Here is an 18,493-nt window from a genome sequence, read left to right on the forward strand (position 1 = left end):
GTATTTACAAACGTTTCTTAAGCAAATGCTTAAGGTCATCTAGAAGACGATCCTATTTCACTTAAGACATCAGGAATTCATAGACGTTGCTTAAGATGATCTTAGGCGTTTGCTTAGAATAATATATATATGCTTAGGGCAGTATTCTCAGTCGCTACTTATTCTTAAGCAAATGACAAAAAGAGTTAAAAAACGAGAGTAAGAATAGAGTAAGAATAGAGTAACAGTGGTTTCAAGGGATGGGACACTAGGAAATAAATTAGTAAACCTAAGTATAGTATAAGAATGAAGTAGTGAGAATAAATTATAAGCAAAGTAATAATTAGTATGTAAGTGCGAGTCGAGGATAAAAGAAAAATACGATATCCTAAAGGAGAATGTGATTGTTTTGTTTTATTATTATATTAATTATAAGTTAAACATGTAATGTACACTCGGCTCAAACGATTGTGTCCGATCGAGATTGGATTGTATTCGAGCTTACTAGGGTTGGCTTTTTTTCATCGCTAACATTCTACAGTATTTCATGAAAATGGTGAGGGCACTGCCAAGCCAATCCGCGTTTGGCGCAACAACTTATACCGCCAAAAAACACATATCCGAAAAACATAAAATAATGTACGGATGGTGTTATAAATACTATTACGTGTTTATAGTAGGACGTGTGAATATGAAAAATTGAAAGGAAAATAATGTAATAATTTTTTAAAAGAAAAATATTCATAACCTACAGTGTGAGTAAAATACTCATTATATAAGTAAAAGAAAACGTATATATGTATATAAATTAAATTTATAAGAAATAAATTGTATAGTAACAACTATGTTTACATTAATTAAAGTTACTATAATTAAATATATTACAGAGAGAAGAACACTGGACAAGAATATTTTTGAAAACATATCTACAGAGGTATATAATCAATATTCAACAAAATTAAAATTGAAATGAATATATACATTGTTGCAGAAAAAAGGAAGTAACAATATTGAAAGGTATAATAATATATGATATTTATTTATGCGATACAAAGAATTACAAAAGATATAAGAAACCCCCCAAAAGATCTGTTTAACTAAAAATTATGGGACGCAATAATTTTAAATACTTGCAAGATAATTTAGAGTCGTGTACACTTCCTTCTGCCGATTGGAGTTATGCAAAAGGAAATGAAATGTTTTTTGGTTTCCAAAAAGTAGAAAGTGATTGTAGCGTAAGAAAAAGAATTGCTTTTTTGCAAAATGGACAGGTTAATATTTATATAGATGATAAAATTCATTCTCTTTCAAAATTTCTTGTAATCGTTAATATCGAGGAATTAAATGAATTTTTAAAAATTGTTGATGGATTCTAAAAATCATGAGATATTTATTAAGCGAGAACAGTTTAAATTTGTAATATGTAATAGATATTTCAATAATTCATATAAAAAAGTGAATATTTTTAAATTTCTGATTTTAATTTTTAATTAAATTGAGTTCAAAAAAGCAAGCGGGCTATTCGTATTTTCATTAATATATTTTTCATCACCATCACCCCAAAGTTGCCCCCTCCTGGAAAAAAGTCTACGTACGCCCTTTATTTGGATGCAGTTGGGGAAAGGTGGAATAGTTGATCACAGTTTTGCTTTTTTATTAAAATAATGATAATGGTTTGCCTTGTTTATATTTAATTATGTAAGTTTTGATTCTTAGAGTATTCTCAATATACTTGTACAAATTTGAGAGCTGAAAACTAATTTTAATGATTGAACTCAACATTTTCTGGCAGTGATGTTATGCACAAGTATCCCCCACTGAAGGGGAGACTTGATCAAAAGGTTAGGGAGACTTGATCTGTGAACTTTAAGAGTAAATAACACATTAAATTTCTAAAAAATATTTATTATCTTCGTCAATAACATGAAATAAATGGAATATCATAAAAAGAAAGTAAACTATAACAAACTTGAAAGAATTACTGAACAAATAACACCGAAGAATTAAACTCTATGACATAAAACTGCATAAATGCATTCTTAAGACATTTCACTTAAATATCATCTGATTAAGATGATGATGAAGAAAAGATTTTGCTTCTCATTTTCTTTGCCGTATTTTTCTATTTCATTAGCCGTTCTATGGTTCTTTTTGGATCATTTTCAGCTGTTCAAGTATCCCACCTCACACACTGATCAAGTATCCCTCAATGCAGGCAATTTGAAAAAGATGAGAAATTAAACTTACCTTAAATATTTAGATCAATCAATAAATAGCATTAATAGACCAGAAATTGCTGCTTTTACTTAATATATTTCAAATCGTTGAAAATGCCACATTTACTCGAAAAGGAGGAAAAACAAGCAGACCGAAATATTTACTTTTTGGCTGCAAATAAGAACGAAGCTTCTAACAACATTATTCTATGCTCCCAAAAGAAAATTGCAACGTTAAGTGTTGCGATAATGCAAACATTACCACAATAGTGTGACAGCAGGCACAAATTGCCAATATATTAATTAAAGAGCTGATGTGATCATGTATCCCCACTGATCATCTATCCCACCTTTCCCCTATATGAATTATTGTATTATTATATAAAGGCAGAAATTGAAATGAAGACGATAAAATTAAAAGATGGTAAAATTATATATTTTTTATTTTGTAAAATGAACATTTTTAATAACTATAACAAAATATAAAAACTTATTTTTAGTCTTTTTAGAGTTTTTAGTCGTTAGCCTTTTTCTCTTTGGTTTCATTTGTATTACAGCTTCAACTGCATTTGTTTCTTAAACTTGAGGATTCACATTTGTAGTATGTAGCTCATTTAGTGCAACTAATTTTGAACTTTTTCTTTTGTTTTTTCTCATTCACTGTCATCATTTTTGTTTGCTTGCTTGACTAGAAAGAACATACATGTTACTAAATAAAGACGGATGTTATTTTTCGTAAATTCGTAATTATGTTCTTCACAGCCGATTAGAATTACAGGATTTTTTCATCATCAATTAATCCCATTATTTCAAATAATGTGTCAATATTAATATCGCCATATTTTGTTGCCTCTATTATTGCTTTCTCTAAATTTAATAGCCCCACAAGTTGCTTGCATATGTCTAAAGCACAAGCATCTGAAGCACTGCCTCACTGCCTCAAACTGTTCAACTCTCAACCAGACATGACCATAACCTATCAATATTCTGGTTGGTAAGGAATCTTCCCTCACCTTTATCAGAATAGCCTTACCTTTCCTTCATTTTTCTTTTCTTTAACCTCTCGAAAGTAAACTCTCCTTCATCCGGTGTTAACTGTTTTTCCAGTGGTTCAATGGAAAGTGGATCACGCCTTTCCTCATCTTCCATCTCAGAAGGATATATGTTGTATATCCTGCTGGTTTGAATCTGAATTCTGTTAAAACCCTGTTGGCATCTTGGCTGTTCTTATACTCTACTTCCGCTCTACTATATCCCACCATCTTCAGACCTTCAAACCTCACTTCTGTATTCACCAGAATATTATAGATTTTAATTAAGTTACCTTTTTTCGTTGATGATGACTTTTTTTTATCTAGCACTATCGTAATTAAATATTCTTCCCTGTTGGATTCCCATTTATGTATGTCCTCTACCTCTACTTTATTATTTTTCCCTTTAGGTCCCCACGTCTTCACTTTTTCCCTTACCGTACCCTCCAGATCTCCTTCTTCTCCCTTCTTAGACTTTCTTCCTGCTCCCTTTCTTCTCTACCTTTTTTCCCTATTTTCTTCTTTACTAATTTCCAATTTTCTCTTTGTACTTTTATTTACTTCTTGGCTTATTTTCGTATTCACTTTGTCGCTTTCTTTATGGTTTCGTATCTCTACTGCGCATTCACTTTGATTGCCGTTCCTTCCGTTTCTTCCGGTGTCGCCACTTGTTCTCTCTACTGTTGCGCGGTTCCGTGGAGATTTCTAAATAGACGGCGGGTCCGTGCCCGTGGAGCGCTGAAGCACTCAGCTCACGAGTTGCGCGGGAATTTTAACGATGGAATGGAAATAAAGTGAAACTCTTTTGGATAAATTCTATGTTTGATTTTTAATAAATGGCCAGAGGTTGACTGTTCTGCTAACAAGTTCGATGTCCAAAAGTTAAGCTATTTATTATCCTCGCTTGGCCTCACTGTAGTTTTGAAAATTACTGAATGCTATCCCAGGTTCTCGTACGTCTTCTGAGTTCAGGTATCCTACTAATATTGTATGAGCACGTTCGAAAAACTGGCATGGAAAAACCTTTGAGAAGCACAACGCGCTCTACGTGCTTACGTGTCCTGGTAATAAAGTCACATCTTCTTTTCCCATTCTTGTTTTTTCTTCTCTCTGACTCTTATCTCTTCTAAATCTCTCTTTATCCTCTTCCTGAGTCCTGATTTTTAGATCTCGTATTTTGTCTCCCGCTCCGCGGGCATATTCCCTCCTCCATTCTTTACCTAAGCCCCTCCGAAGAGGTTATCTTCGCTTTTCCCCCAGTTATTTTTTGTTTCTTTATTCTCCTATGTATTAATTCTTTTTTCCGATTCTACTCTCCCTCTCTTTCCATCCTCACCGTTCCTCCAATCCCTCGCTCTCTCTATTATTTGATAAATCCACTATTTAATTCCGATCGAGAATTTTCACCATTTTCCATCTCCGCCATCTTCTCAGTCAGCCCCGGTGCAGATCTTTTTCCCTGCACAAGAATAATCTGCTGTGACGGAAGGGGAAACACCTACAGGAGTGATGGTATTGTTGCGTGAACTGACGTCAGCGCCAAGCCAGCCAAGTGGCCTCAACGCGAAGCCAACCACGGCCAACCAGCGTCGTCAATCTATTTCCCGGATTAGAGATCATTGGAGACGAACTGACGCCAAGACTAATCAGCGTCGCCGGGAAATATGTTGTCGACGCTGGTTGGCTGCAGCCTCACGCGACTTGGCTTGACGGTGGCGCCGTTCCGTTTCCCACCTTGGCGTTGATTGGTTGACGTCGCGGCGCCATCGCGCGCATGCGTAGCGTTCCCCCACCGTTAATTGAGGTACGGGCGTACGGGATTTCCGCCGTTCCTTGTTTCTGCTCGACACTGGTGTGGCCTCGTGGTGGCATACATTTTCATTTCACAACAAACATATCAGCGCATCAGAAACGTTTTCATGAGTATGGGGCTACAATCTCTGCACTCGATGCGTGAAGACAATACTGCAAAACTATGCTATAATTGAGTAAATTTCGACCAAGTTCACGTGTCTAAAGGTAACTTTTAATTTCTCTATTCGTTAATCTAACTTAAATTTTACACAGATATAATAGAAGAATAAATCATATGTTTCATGTTCTTTTTAATGAATCTTACCGGCTTAGCCCCGTTACGCACTTGCAACAAGTTACCGGCAACTTGGTCGCAAAAGACCAGAAACCTTTGTTATATATCCCCGTGTACCTCATGGTCGTCGGCCACCTGGTTGCCGGCAACTTGTCGCAAGTGCGTAACGTGGCTTATGCTCTTTAGAGCGCTACGATTCATATTGTCAGAGCCAGAGAACAAAACGTATATAGAGCTACTAATTTTGTACGTCTCAGTCAGGCACTTCTACCGAAACTGAAAATACCGGTATCATAACGGTATTTTTCGGTTCCATCTTCAAAACCTTTATAGAAACTAAAAACGCAAATACCGGTAATTTTTTCGGTTCTCGGATTGTATTACAGTTTTCAAAATATTATTAAACAAGGATCAAAACCGGCATAACGAAACCGATTGTACGTGATATTGATGTTGCTGTAATACTGAAGCTAATTATAAAATAACATGTATAATATGTTCGTAAGTGAAGAAGAAACTGATAATGTGACTGTCGGAATTCGGAAGGGAAACGTATTCTCATTTTCATATATCCTACACTTTTTTCAAATTTCTATCAAAATTGTTTTGATGAATATATATGAACAAAAATATCTTAGAAATATCGTGAAAATATAACTAAAAATATCTTAAAAGCTTTAAATAATGGGTTACGGAATTAAAAAAAATTATTGGTAAATGTATATTACTGTATTGGTATTTTTATGAACCAGATATTACTTCGTCAGTTTTACAGCTCAAATTAATAAGGGTTATAAAAATATTACTTTAATCTACCATGTCAACGAAAGAAGAACTGGGAAAATACAGGTATTTATTTTGGTTTCTATACTTTAATGATTTTGGTATTCACCTATTTCGGTTTTATAATGATTTCTGTACTTATCTGTTTTGGTACAATATCGGTTTTTGTATAGCTTTGTTGACGTAATACCGGTATGAAAATTATACTGGTTTGAAGTCCCTGGTGTCAGTAAAACAAAGATATTTTTATGATGATTATATAAACTTAATTTTTCTTATAGCGAATTCGGTATCCTTGTACTGACTGTGCTGGTGCCAGAAATTATCCTACATGACTTTGGTTGTTTCTTATAGACACGAAGATGGCTGTATAAGAATCAAGCAATGAAAGTCATGTATGATAATTTCTGGCACCAGCACAGAGTCAGTGCAAAGATACCGAATTCGCTGTCATTGTAACCTGAGTTTACTGAAAATATTGAGCATTGTTTACTTATGTGAAAATATTATTCATTGGTGGTAACTAATATTAGGGTAACGAGTTGATCTCTAAGGTAAAAGGCCCTATTATGAGACAATGTCCCCATTTATGAAACGTTACAAGCAAAAATGAATAATATAATATATATAATTACTATCTAAATTTGTATGTGTATGAATATAATGTTGCGTCAATGCAATTAACATAAGCAAAAAATGTTGAAGTGTCCATATCTCTAAGTTTGTACAAAATTAGTTGCTATTTGAGTTAATATATATAGACATTTACTTCTTTGTTTCAAGCATATTAACAAATTTCAATGATTTTAAAAGATATTAAATAACATATTCGAAAGCTGAAAAGTCGTAGATTGTAATTAATTAAAAAAAATCAAATTCCAGTGTGATTTTATTAACTATAAAGCTATTTCATTTTATGTACATTACAAATATTAAAGTTTTTGTTTATTTATATTATTTTGTTTACGTTTGTAGTTCACTTTTTGTTGGATGTGTTCTTTACTTGTTTAGCCCCAACAAATCGAATGTCAATAAATCAACAAAATGTATGCGATGTATATGCAGAATCAATACAGTAAATATAAGAACTTCCGAAGGGATGAGAAAATTCATATAATTTTGTTTCATCAATATATTTATCTACACATTCACATGATATGTGCATTATACAAACTATTTTAAGAAATAATTATGTGGTATACGTATCAAGCTGGCACCTACTATTAAATTATTAATCTTTTAAATATATATGTAACTATTGCACTATTAAACTGTTTAACATATAAAACTATTAAATCTTAAAGGCGAGGTTCAGCAAGCTAATTTGTAAACAAATTCCGTACATGCAAAAAATATGAAAAATATGCAGAATGTGCAACGTATATCCAGAATATGCAAATTGTGTAAAATCAAAAATATATTTTTAACATCTTAATGATGAATCATAGTTCTGTCAAAGTCCCGCTTCTTTAAGTCATTCCTGTAAAAACATGCATTTACATAAACTTCCGCAGTCTATATTATAATTGGGTTAGGTATACCTAACCTAATTGGTGGAAATTGGAAAGGCCTGAGGTACTATGTAATTGCACGGTGGCAATAATGTACCGATTTCTTGTTGGAGAGCCGAAGTTGGGCAGGCCTACTGTAACGCGTTGACGCAGCAGGACCGCGATCTTGGCCCCACTACTCACGCGCGTGGCAATACGGCCACAGCTACGCCCCGCAGGAATTCGCGCGGGCAAAGTTAGCGCTGCACCGTTTATAAGGCCCCGCGACGGCCCAAACGAGGGAGATGGCCTCCAGCAATACAAGCTATTGGTTGGAACTCTTCTAAAGACGATACTCTCGCATCACCGAGTTGTTTTTTGCGCACTTTTTGAAACTTCCCTATCCACGTCTCCTGGAGGACGGGAGTTGATCATCCTCTGGACGAGACGTCGATACCCACTATCAAGGCCGCGTTTATACTGTTGGAGGTCCTAGGTGCAACATCAGTATGAGGCCCCAAAAGAACAAGTCTATTTCTACGGTTAGTAGCTATTACCCCAATAGTTTTTTGCCTCGTTGATGATACGTTCACGTATATGAATTTTTTTACAATATATCACCTTTCTGCACCTTGTGGTAAATGGGGCTCTGTCCACTGTCGAGGCCAGGGAAAGGACGAAAGGCTTTCTGATCTGCGTCCATTGGTAGGATACTCCGCCTGGGCATCGAACGGCTAACCGGTCTTTTCCTCTCCTAATTACTCGCTGCCGTTCGTCATACGCGACGCACTCCGTAACCGCAATCCTCGCGTCGCGGCTTAAGTCTAGCATAAGCCGTAAGTATAAGTCGTTGTGATAAGCGTAGTTCTAAGACTAGTATATACTGCTCGACACTATTTTTGTCGAATATATGATTTCGTATACATTAATTGAAATATAAATGCCCAAGAAAAGGCATATATCATTTTCTTAAAAATCATGTAAGTAAATAAGAAGGAGAAAACAATTTGAATGCAGGAAATTGACATGTACCTTTATACTGAATTTCACTTAGGAGTAGACTTGTTCCGCACAACAATGATTCTGAGCACGCTGTTGATTGGTAGGAAACTGACAGAGAAAGCGATACAACCAATCGCGTGCGCAGGCAGTAGTGGGACTCCCGCAGATCGACTTCAAATCGGTGGGGGCGTAGGTATACTCTTATATGGAATGATGGTATATAGAAATTTTTTGACGATAAAGTTTGTCGCTTTGAATAGTCACTTGTTTACTAATTCATAAAATTGAAACAAGACGTCATCTTCTTCTAATAATTGATAATTTAAAACAATGTCATCTAGGTATTAGATGATACACTATTTACTTTACGTGAATTTCGTTTAACTTTTCGTGTGACCGATCGGCAGAAAATAGTGTCCAGCAGTATAAGTGATAGTATTAAGGCCGAGAGAAACTGTAAGCCAGCAAGACCTGGCCGGGAATTATTGTACATATTAAACAAACCATAGTTTATTACCCAGTCAATTGCGAGTCTTGTTCACGTCTCACAAGCGACCCCCCACTGAAGACGGTCAGAAATTGGTGCCCCAACAAGGACTTCGTAACCCTTCGTGGTCACACAGCAGGGGATATCTTTGCTAATATTTCTGCAAATTTTTAAAACTCGTTTTTTCCCCACAACTATTTTTTCAACTAAAAAAATTTATATTTCTAAAAAAAGACCATTAGAGCATGATTGTATAAGTATTATGAATGAACAGTCATCACTCAAAAGTTAAAAGTTTCCATAATACGAAACTGGTAACTGCAAAATAACGTTGGGGTGGTGCAGTGAATCCCACCAATTTGTGATTATAAGAAGGTATGACCACGAAGGGTTAAGGGAGGACGATTGAATGGACACTCGAGTTGCTTGGGTGTATAAACTTAGAAAACCATTCCTCGAGAAGGTAGCCCAAAAGCACGGGGACTCTCGACACTTTGCGGGACCGGCTATAACAGCCATGTCCAACGAGAATACAGCCACGGCCTCAGTCCTGACCAAGGAGGACATGGGAATAACAGCGACCCCACCGCATCATCGACCCATAGTGTGACAGAAGCGAGTATGCTGGCGAGGAGCGGAGGAGTTCCTCCACCGCTTGGAGGACCTGCAGGAAAGCTACGAAATAACCCCGGTCCAAATCTGCCGCTAGATCCTGGAGTGGTACCTGTAGCAAGCAGACGGAAAACCTGAAGATGTGGGGCGCGTTCCTCCAGGTCTTTAAAAAAAATTTGCTGCGGTGACGGCAGTACGATTTTGAGGTAGCCATCCATCAGCGCCGCCACAGCCACATACGATGAAAGCGGCAGTTAGAGTAACTGCACTCCGCACCAGCTACCTTCCAACGCCTCTCGGATCACGTCATCGGCCTGCGCTTAGAGATTTGAGCGTTTTCCTACCTGGATCATATTATTGTAATAGGGAGACCATTCAGGGTGCATTTGGCCAACCTCAAGGAGGTGCTTCTATGACTACGGGATCCAGGACATCACTGGCCTGCGACCGGAACTCAACTGGAAGTAGTGCGTGTCCCAGCCACTGCGCGCAGTCATACTGCAAGAAATCCTCGATACACCCACAATGGGGCACCTCGGAATAAGCAAGATAGCGACGTGCCTGTCACAGCGCTACTTCTGGCGCCGCATGATACAGGAAGCGTACAACGTCCTCCAACATGCACCCGCCGAAGAAATGTACACAACACTAGGGACCAACCTCTGGGATGTGGTCACAGCCGACTTCATAGATGCCCTTCCGTGGTCCGGGAAGTAACCCAACCTGTGTTACAAGTACAGCTGCAGCCGACCCAGCCACCGACAACGTGGCCGTTGCATCCACAGCCACCCACCAACCAGCAAACCGCGTTGTTGGCCCCAACAGTCTCAGCCATTACCACCGCCGCCGCCGATAACGTGGCCACAGCAACCATAGCCACAACCACTGCTGCAGCTCTACCGACAACATGGCCACCGCAAGCCGTAGCCAACACCATAGCAATCGCAGCCACAGACGGCATGGCCGCAACAGTCGCAGCTAGTCTGCGCCACCAACATCAGTCACACCAACATTGGCGGGTCCGACTGGAGTTCCCCACCCTCCGAACAGCGTGGAGGTACAGCATCCAGGCTCCGGGTGGGGGCCGAGAAGTGAAATTGCTGAGGAAGCAACAGCTCCGCATACGGTTCCACCCCAACGCGGGATCACGAGCCACGACCATGAGCCGGGCTTTGAAGCTATTTGAGTTTAAGCTATGGTACGTAAAGTCTAGTTTATAAATTACCGGGGTTATGGGTAGTATTTATGCACATCGAAAATAGTCGCAAGTCAACCACAGTTCATCCTAGGATATAAGTACTGTATATATTAGTCAGTAAGCATCTATATATAAAACCCGAGAGACAGAGCGAGTGAAAGATCGCGTCCCCCGAAGAAATAGGCGGATGTATGTCGTTGACGCGGCAGGACTGCGACACTCGCCCTCTATCATTCGTGCGCGCAGCGGCCACATGGCCCCGCGACGGCCAAAGCCGGACAGACGGCCTTAAGCGATACAGGTCGGACCTTTTTCATGATCCTTCCGCATCACCGAGTTTTGTTGCTTTACACACTTTGTGACAGTTACCCATCCACGGGCTCCAGAGGACGGGAGGTCGATACCCGTTTTGTCCGCGATCCTCGTGCCGCGGTTACATCGTAGGCTTAAGTAGAAGTCGTCGTGAAAAAAGTAGTTCTAAATCTAGTATAAGCGATGGTATTGAGGTCGAGAGAAACTGTAAGCCAGCAAGACCTGGCCGGGAATTATTGTACGTATTGAACAAACCATCGTTTATTACCCAGTCAACTACAAGTGTTGTTCATACAACGGACGGCTCTGACCTACCGACCTGAGCCGGCTACACGGGGCCTCTTACGATCCACAAACGACTGACACCGAAGACGTCATATGTCCAAAATCGATTAGAATTTCATGAAATGCATGGATTTGGTAAACATAAACAAATTAGCTAAAAATTACTAATGCAATGAATTGTAATGGAAATTTTAATTTCTTAATCACGAATAACTACATTCCTCAACTTCATAAATATATACTGTTGCGCCGTAACAGTAATCTTTGTAAGGATGTTCCCAGTCATAAAAAGCTTTGTGACCGCATTTCGGGCGGTCTGTTGGAGCGGAAATAGGGTGATTGCCGACTCAGTCGATCGCCCGGAGTTCAGCGAGTGAACGAGGCGATATGCGTGAATTTACTGGTTTATTATTTCTACTGTGTACACCGGCTTATCCTATCTTAACGCTATGTTATTATTCCTAACTGGCTCACGGTGCGGTTCGATGGTCCGGCGGTCCGAACTGGTCGGTATATCGAATGGTTCGGCGGGTAATTGGCAGAAATGGAGAGCACCGGAATAAGCCGGATGGCCCAGACGGAGGTTGCCCTTTACTGATGCAGCCTTGGTGGATACTCACTAACGGACAAGCGTATCTCTAATGGTGCGGTTCCCTCGGAGGAAGTCGCTTATAAGACAGGAGTGTCGTATAAAAAGAGAGTGTCGTACCGGAGGTTTCGGCCAATAGACATAATCGTCTCAGCGAGCTGTCGGTTCTGACCTGCTTCGGGCTCCTATATATCGCGGCCGCTTATCTTCTCTAGTGAGGAACTCACTGGTATTAAACATTTATTGTCATTATTGCAAAGGAACTAGGCAGGGTGATGCAAAGTTTTTTCACTGATAAAATTTAAATATTTGAAAATTATCACTAGTCAGCTATTCCAGGTCCATAAATGGGCCCTCCCGCGGGCATTTCCCAATACGCCTGTGACCTCATTCTGCCTAACCTCTGCCTTCCCACGCGTCTGGAAAACAGAAACCACCATTACTTCGTTATTGTACTGATGAAATCTGTCATCCTTCTTGTTCACTTTGGAATCTGCAATGGATGACTCGTTTACGCAGGCGAGTACCTTTTCCAGATGCCTCGAATAAGAATTAGGAATTTTATCTGTCCATGAAACGTTCGTTTGGGAATCGGGAGCATGACTGGGTATAATTGAATTGCATGATAGTGCATCTGCATTGGAGTTTACTCTACCAGGCTTGTACACAATATTGTAATCGTACTCGTTTGGTTTAATTCTCCATCTCATAATTTTAGAAGTGGGATCCTTTGCGTTATTTAGCCAAACTAAAGGACGATGGTCTGCAACTAAGGCGAACTGCTGTCCATACAAGTAAGGTCGAAAATATTGCACAGCAAACAAAACAGCTAATAGTTCCTTTTCTATTGTGGAATAGTTGGTCTCAGCATTCTTTAAAGTCCGAAAAGCATAAGCTATTGGGAGGTCTTTTCTAATAGGTCCCTGACTTAAAACGGCTCCTACAGCGTAACCGGAGGCATCGATGGTAACCAGAAATGGTTGTGAGAAATTTGGGAACTGCAACAATGGCTCCAAACAAATCCCTCAGCTTTTCAAAAGCTGCTGAACTTCATTACTCCAGCAAAAAGGACTATTCTTCTTCAGAAAAAAGAAACATGTAAATTTACATTTTAAAAAAAGAAACATGTAAATTTACCCATTATCAGGAGGTTGGGTCGGCGCTGTATTCTGCTGCAACGGCTCACTGTGGATCACAGTGGCGCGTGCAGACGACGATGTCCCTGGATCTGCGAATCCTTCGAGGACAGGAACACTGACCGCATAAGTATTCTGAAACACAGAAATATTGGGGTTAACACTAGGAACACCGTGTGACGATGTTGAACTTTGTTCCTGCAGGACCATCCTCAAATCATGGATGTCCTGATCGATCGGTGGTCTCGGCGCGGTCGACGTCCTTTCCGTTTCCTCCTCCGAAGTAGTTTGATAACGTGTGGGTTTCGTGACCACACGTTTCTCTCGTTGGCTCATGTCGGTTTGCAAGTAAAAAAAAGTACATGTTACAATACTTAACAAAGGCGTGTTAGCTGTTTCTTACATTTTACATGCAATATTTTATGCACCACCTATTCAAGACGAACCTATATAACGTGCTACTCAATAAGTGGTGTGTAACTCGACAAAGGCTACAACAGTAGAAAACGTGAAAATGACCCTTGCAGAAACATTCGAACCAAACGATAAAATAACTCATCACCAGAGATTAACAAGGATACGTGTAATATGGTTTTACTTGTGAAAAGCAGTACAAATGAAGAAAATGTAAATATTATAGCACGTCACTCATCAGAAAATAGTCGTAACTTACCAAAAACAGGAGACGAAACTAAATAGGGAAAACGATTCTTTTATTTTTGTTTAACATGGTGGAAATCCCTAACGAATATCTCACCCCCGTGGGAGGGGTGAGATTATGTGGGGCTTGCACCCACTAAAACCGCCATGGTGACTGCCTGACGCGATAGGCTTACACAAGGGAGAGGGACTGACCGCGAGATACTTCTAACGAAAATAAATATTGAAGAATTTGAATACTACGACTTCTCGCTGTGTGTAATAACGGCAACGACATAACTACGGGTTCCTAAGGGGATGGGGTCGCCGTTATTGCCAATGGGCGTACTACCGTAAAAAGGAATTCTATAACATTTAGCGCGAACCTGATTGGGGGAGATGTTTAGAATTTCAGGGCTCAATCTGGCGCATTTATATACACCAAGAACGGAAGACTTTATGCCGACATCATAAAAATCATCGACCTCTAGAAATTTTTTAACACCTAAATGATAGGAGTTATCGGAGTTCATGCTAATATTGAAAATTAAGCAGATCGAGCCGTCGACTGAGATGCAACAATTATCGCGTACATTGATGCCCAGAGATATGTTATTGTACTCTATCTTGTGGTACTGAGAACAATTGGGGTCGTTACTAAGTGGTCTAGATACGTGAATAGAAAAATCAACATTATAATGAATGTTTGTGCCATGAAATTGTATCTCCCTCATCCTATTGGAAAATTGTTGGAGAGGAAGACTTGGCTTTCGCAGATACTTTTTAAAAATGGACATGTTGTTTTCATATGGAAAAGCAGAACATGAATCTAAATTACCAAGACATCTGACATCGTTGGTTAGGTGAAGAAGACCATGGACGTTATAACTATTAAAAGTTGGGCCATAAAGTTCTTCGTTACGAAGAACAAATTTCTCCAGAGCTGACTCTGCGAATCTCAAGTGTAGGCTGGATGGAGATTCTGAAACTAAAACCCGTATGGCTGCATGTAAGAATAAGAAATGCTTGTATACGGTTTCCTCCAGTACACCATTCAGTATAACTGGCCCTGTATACAGAAGGAACTGACGAAATTCGGTCGCTTTATATTTAGAGCATAGTTCAATAGCTCTGGGACGTCTGGCAAAGTCTGAGGGGCAATATCTGTTAAGACTCTTCAGTCTCGTAGACAGTATAGAAATGTGTCGGCGGCGCAATTTTGAGAAAGGGGAATATTCTCCATGTACCCACGCAGACAACAGTTTTTTTACTACGCCCAAACATACAAGATGCATGTACTCGAATGGAACTTGCGAAACCATTCCTATCTGTAGCAATGACAATGGGCTTGTACCTAGCTTCTGATGTTTCTGTGATGTTTCTTGTGATGTTTCTAACTGCCTAATGTAATCCTCATCGGTTCGAGGAGAATGATGTATCCCATTGAAAGCGTAATGCCTACCGTTCAGGGTACCAGAAACCGTACATTTGGAACAGGGATGGAAAGACATATGCCCACGATGATTTAATACAAATGCTCGAGCTGGGGCATCGGCTATGAAACATCTCAGTCGTACGGGCAACTTAATGGAATGAAAATTTATGCCTCCGTTGGACATGATCGCCCTGACGTCTGCAATAAATTTCTCAAAGAAAATATTGGGGTCGTGTGGTTTTTGGGGACCTTTATAGATGCCTACCACTATCGGCTTTATCTGAGGAATATTTGAAATCCTACATTGAACGGGCCAGATATGAATGGAACTTGATTTGTCCAAACTATATCCATCGGTATGAAAATCTAATTCTAACTGTCTAACAAATGATACCGACAAAGTGTTAGGGAGACTTCTAATAATTTCTGCTTCTAGATCAAAATGAATGTATTCTCCTGGTGGCACGACGAATGTGGCAGCAGGATTACGTGGCGTAGATACAAGTGTTCTAACATCCTGAGGCAACTTGGAGAAACAGGAATGTGTTCGAAGGAGAGATAATATATTATTTCCGTGAACGTGTGTCAAATTGTTGTCTACGAAACAAGACGCTAACCGTTGACGAAAAGATGCCTCGGAGGAAGTAACACAGGGCAATGAAAGTGTATCATGGATGTTAGAAACACGTGAGGTGGAAGTAGAAGGACCGGCGTCTTCTACATTTATATCGCGCCTAGCACTGAATCTATCGAGGATTAAATTAACAGGAATGGACGAACTACAACCTGCAGGTGTGCTAGCAGCATCTTGCACGTTAAAAGTATTATCCGCGAATCCACTGACGGTGTTAAGTGCAGCACGGTATCGCAAGCGTAAGTTGCTTCGCACTTCGCGCATAACCCTGCTTCTTTGCCTCCCTGATAGTGCGTGTCCCGATTTCCGCGATGAAGATAATTTGAATTTATTAAATTCCATAATTACTTAGGTTCTGTGCATGTCTTTGGAAGATTTTCGTAAAGCTCTCTCTGAAAATTCCTCCGTACCGCTGTTGATGGCTGTCACCTCGGAATGAACGAGAATTTGAAACAAACGCGAAGTGGCAAGTAGAGCCTCGACCAATCACGAATGTCCGCAAGGCGGCGCAGCCAATCCGAGCGTTCGATTGCAAGCACAAATGGTACCACGTCGAACAAAGGGTTCCACGAGGTAACGTTTTGGCGGCATAGTTCGCAGAAGCCTGCATAATCGTATTGGATCCATGGAGGTGGAGCTGACGTAAGTATCGCATGTTATCGTGTTTATTAATACGTTACGTCTCCATCCGTTCTGCTTGCAGAAGAATGAATACTCTGTTGGAGAGTGTTCTGCAACGTGTCCAACCCACCCCCAACGGTCTACCACGCAAACCAACCATCATTCCTCTATCGTCACCAGAGGAGGTGAAGTGTTTCGAGATCGTCGATGACGAATTGTATTCCGAAGTTGTAAGTGAAAACGAAATTATGCTTTTATTTACTTTTATATAATACATACTTACATCAATATTTATTTACTTTGTTTAGGTTCAATACTTCAAATACGTTGGTGGGTTCAACCTGAAGGCTGCGGTCGATTTTTGTATGAAGGAGGCTCTCATTGACGACGTGACAACATCCTTCACGTGGTTCGGCCGAACAGGACAACGACCTCTGAAGGTTCGTTTTAAAAATTACGACATTTAGTGTCACGACCGTAAAAGTCACGATTTACTGTCACGTGAAAACGACTCTTAACTGCGGTATATATTTTATTTTTCAGAAATATGCTCATTAAAAGTAGAGACGTGTCTCCTTTTACAGTGGCGAAGAGACCAAACGGTACTTTTCAGTGCCTATTTTAATTGAATACAATGGGAACTACCTCTCAAAGTTCACAAGGAACAACAATCGGCACTTTTCAGCGCCCGTTTAATAAAATACTCATTGATCGGTACTTTCCCAGTATCATTTCAATTTTATACTAATATTTTACTTCTTTACAGAGTCAACACAAGCGGGGATATGGTGATTCTACGTAAAAACATAAGTCGAAAATATAGAATAAAAGTTTCTGATATCGCCCTTCGTACTCGAGAAAATTGTCTTATGTTTGCATTTAGAATCACCATTTCTAATTGTAAATATTAAATGTTAATATATGTGCACGTTGTAATTGTAAATATTAAAGGCAAAATACATACCTTTAGAAATATAAATAGAAAACTCATTTAATAAACTGCGGCTCACATAACCTGCGAGCAGAACCTCAGGAGCTGCTCCAAAACTGCTGCTTACAAATTCTCTACGCGCAGTAGAAAGGGTGGGGATACACCTGTAGGTACAGATGTTTTGGTGCGTAGCCAGGTCCGTGTGACGTCACGGGTAGGGGCGGCCATGTGACGTGGGGATTTGAGGGAATTTCAATGTGGTCCGGTGTCCGTGGAGCCCAAAAGGGTTCTGCTCGCGAAACGTGTGAAGCTGGTTGAATAAGACAATTTGTAACTAATAACTTTGAACGAAATAAAGATTATTGAACTAAACTAAATTTAATTATTGAATATTAACCAGAACTATTAAGAAACGAACAAAGATATTTAAAGATTGATCAAAGGTTGGGCTTTATTATAACACGTCCGTGCTTTTACAACGTCGGTGATGAATTGCGAAGCGAAGAAACAGGCTTCTTCGTACGTTCGTTCCTTTTTTTTTTTTTAAAATTAGTACATTGTTTTCGAGCGATAAGGAAGGAGGTGAAGACAAATTTCAAATGTAATAAACTTCATCCTTAACTCTTTAAAGTTCGAACTTCGCGCTTTAAGAACTTGCGCTAAACGCCGCTAGGGCGAGGATCGCAACACCGACACTAGTGATCCTCTAGGGGCGGTATTCTCAGTCGCTACTTATTCTTAAGCAAATGCTTAAGCATTCGGCATCCTCTACTAACCTATTACCTAGTAAAGGATGCCGAATGCTTAAGCATTTGCTTAAGAATAAGTAGCGACTATGAATACCGGCCTGAGAACACTGTCCTAGGTAGTGATCGGAAAATGTGTCTCCGAAACCGGAAATAGAGAGAGAGCGAGTAAATAAGATCCACCAATTGGATTCCACAACATTGAGCGAAAAGTGGGATCAGCAGCAAACTTCATTCAATACTGAGGCGTGTGATCTTTGACCTAGGGAAGGCAGTAT

General features: G+C 39.6%; 3 protein-coding genes and 1 long non-coding RNA gene across 6 annotated transcripts; 1 reads left to right on the plus strand and 3 right to left on the minus strand.

Annotated features, from left to right (window-relative positions):
- Window positions 1-989: 989 nt before the first annotated feature.
- Window positions 990-4,642, minus strand: LOC143367687 (uncharacterized). Its single transcript, XR_013085078.1, has 3 exons — window positions 3,229-4,642; window positions 2,546-2,883; window positions 990-1,566 (listed from the first exon to the last, which is right to left on the minus strand). It is a non-coding gene; the product is annotated as an uncharacterized LOC143367687 (long non-coding RNA).
- Window positions 4,643-10,614: 5,972 nt separating this feature from the next.
- Window positions 10,615-17,788, minus strand: LOC143367755 (uncharacterized). 2 transcript variants are annotated; one of them, XR_013085086.1, is made up of 4 exons: window positions 17,503-17,788; window positions 16,822-16,972; window positions 13,211-13,344; window positions 10,615-12,492 (listed from the first exon to the last, which is right to left on the minus strand). XR_013085086.1 is itself a non-coding variant. In XM_076809910.1 (2 exons), exons 1-2 carry the CDS (start codon window positions 13,543-13,545, stop codon window positions 12,396-12,398), a joined length of 432 nt encoding a protein of 143 aa, XP_076666025.1. In that variant the 3' UTR covers window positions 10,615-12,395. The 2 variants fall into 2 exon arrangements, 1 of the variants encoding a protein (XP_076666025.1); XM_076809910.1 differs by lacking the exons at window positions 16,822-16,972; window positions 17,503-17,788 and having other exon boundaries at window positions 13,211-13,545.
- On the minus strand, window positions 13,614-15,467 carry LOC143367729 (uncharacterized). Its single transcript, XM_076809858.1, has one exon. The coding sequence runs from the start codon at window positions 15,465-15,467 to the stop codon at window positions 14,109-14,111; it is 1,359 nt and encodes a 452-aa protein (XP_076665973.1). The 3' UTR covers window positions 13,614-14,108.
- LOC143367756 (uncharacterized) lies at window positions 15,501-17,524 on the plus strand. 2 transcript variants are annotated; one of them, XM_076809912.1, is made up of 5 exons: window positions 15,501-15,639; window positions 15,720-16,559; window positions 16,621-16,768; window positions 16,847-16,978; window positions 17,082-17,524. In XM_076809912.1, the coding sequence occupies exons 2-5, from the start codon at window positions 16,543-16,545 to the stop codon at window positions 17,094-17,096; spliced, it is 312 nt and encodes a 103-aa protein (XP_076666027.1). In that variant the 5' UTR covers window positions 15,501-15,639; window positions 15,720-16,542; the 3' UTR covers window positions 17,097-17,524. The 2 variants fall into 2 exon arrangements, with proteins under 2 accessions (XP_076666027.1, XP_076666026.1); XM_076809911.1 differs by having other exon boundaries at window positions 15,720-16,156; window positions 16,270-16,768.
- Window positions 17,789-18,493: the final 705 nt, after the last annotated feature.

The sequence above is a fragment of the Andrena cerasifolii genome, chromosome 4 (genome assembly GCF_050908995.1).
Source record: "Andrena cerasifolii isolate SP2316 chromosome 4, iyAndCera1_principal, whole genome shotgun sequence".
In the NCBI taxonomy this organism is placed as follows: Eukaryota; Metazoa; Arthropoda; class Insecta; order Hymenoptera; family Andrenidae; genus Andrena; species Andrena cerasifolii.

Excerpts from the sequence above, each read along its gene's own strand:
- LOC143367756 (XM_076809911.1), top strand. The coding sequence starts at position 16,571 with ATGTTATCGTGTTTATTAATACGTTACGTCTCCATCCGTTCTGCTTGC. Across the intron at positions 16,769-16,846 it reads ACGAATTGTATTCCGAAGTT|GTTCAATACTTCAAATACGT; the intron begins GTAAGTGAAAAC and ends TACTTTGTTTAG.
- LOC143367755 (XM_076809910.1), bottom strand. The coding sequence starts at position 13,545 with ATGAGCCAACGAGAGAAACGTGTGGTCACGAAACCCACACGTTATCAA. Across the intron at positions 12,493-13,210 it reads ACCCAACCTCCTGATAATGG|ACGCGTGGGAAGGCAGAGGT; the intron begins GTAAATTTACAT and ends TCTGTTTTCCAG.
- LOC143367729 (XM_076809858.1), bottom strand. The coding sequence starts at position 15,467 with ATGTCCAACGGAGGCATAAATTTTCATTCCATTAAGTTGCCCGTACGA.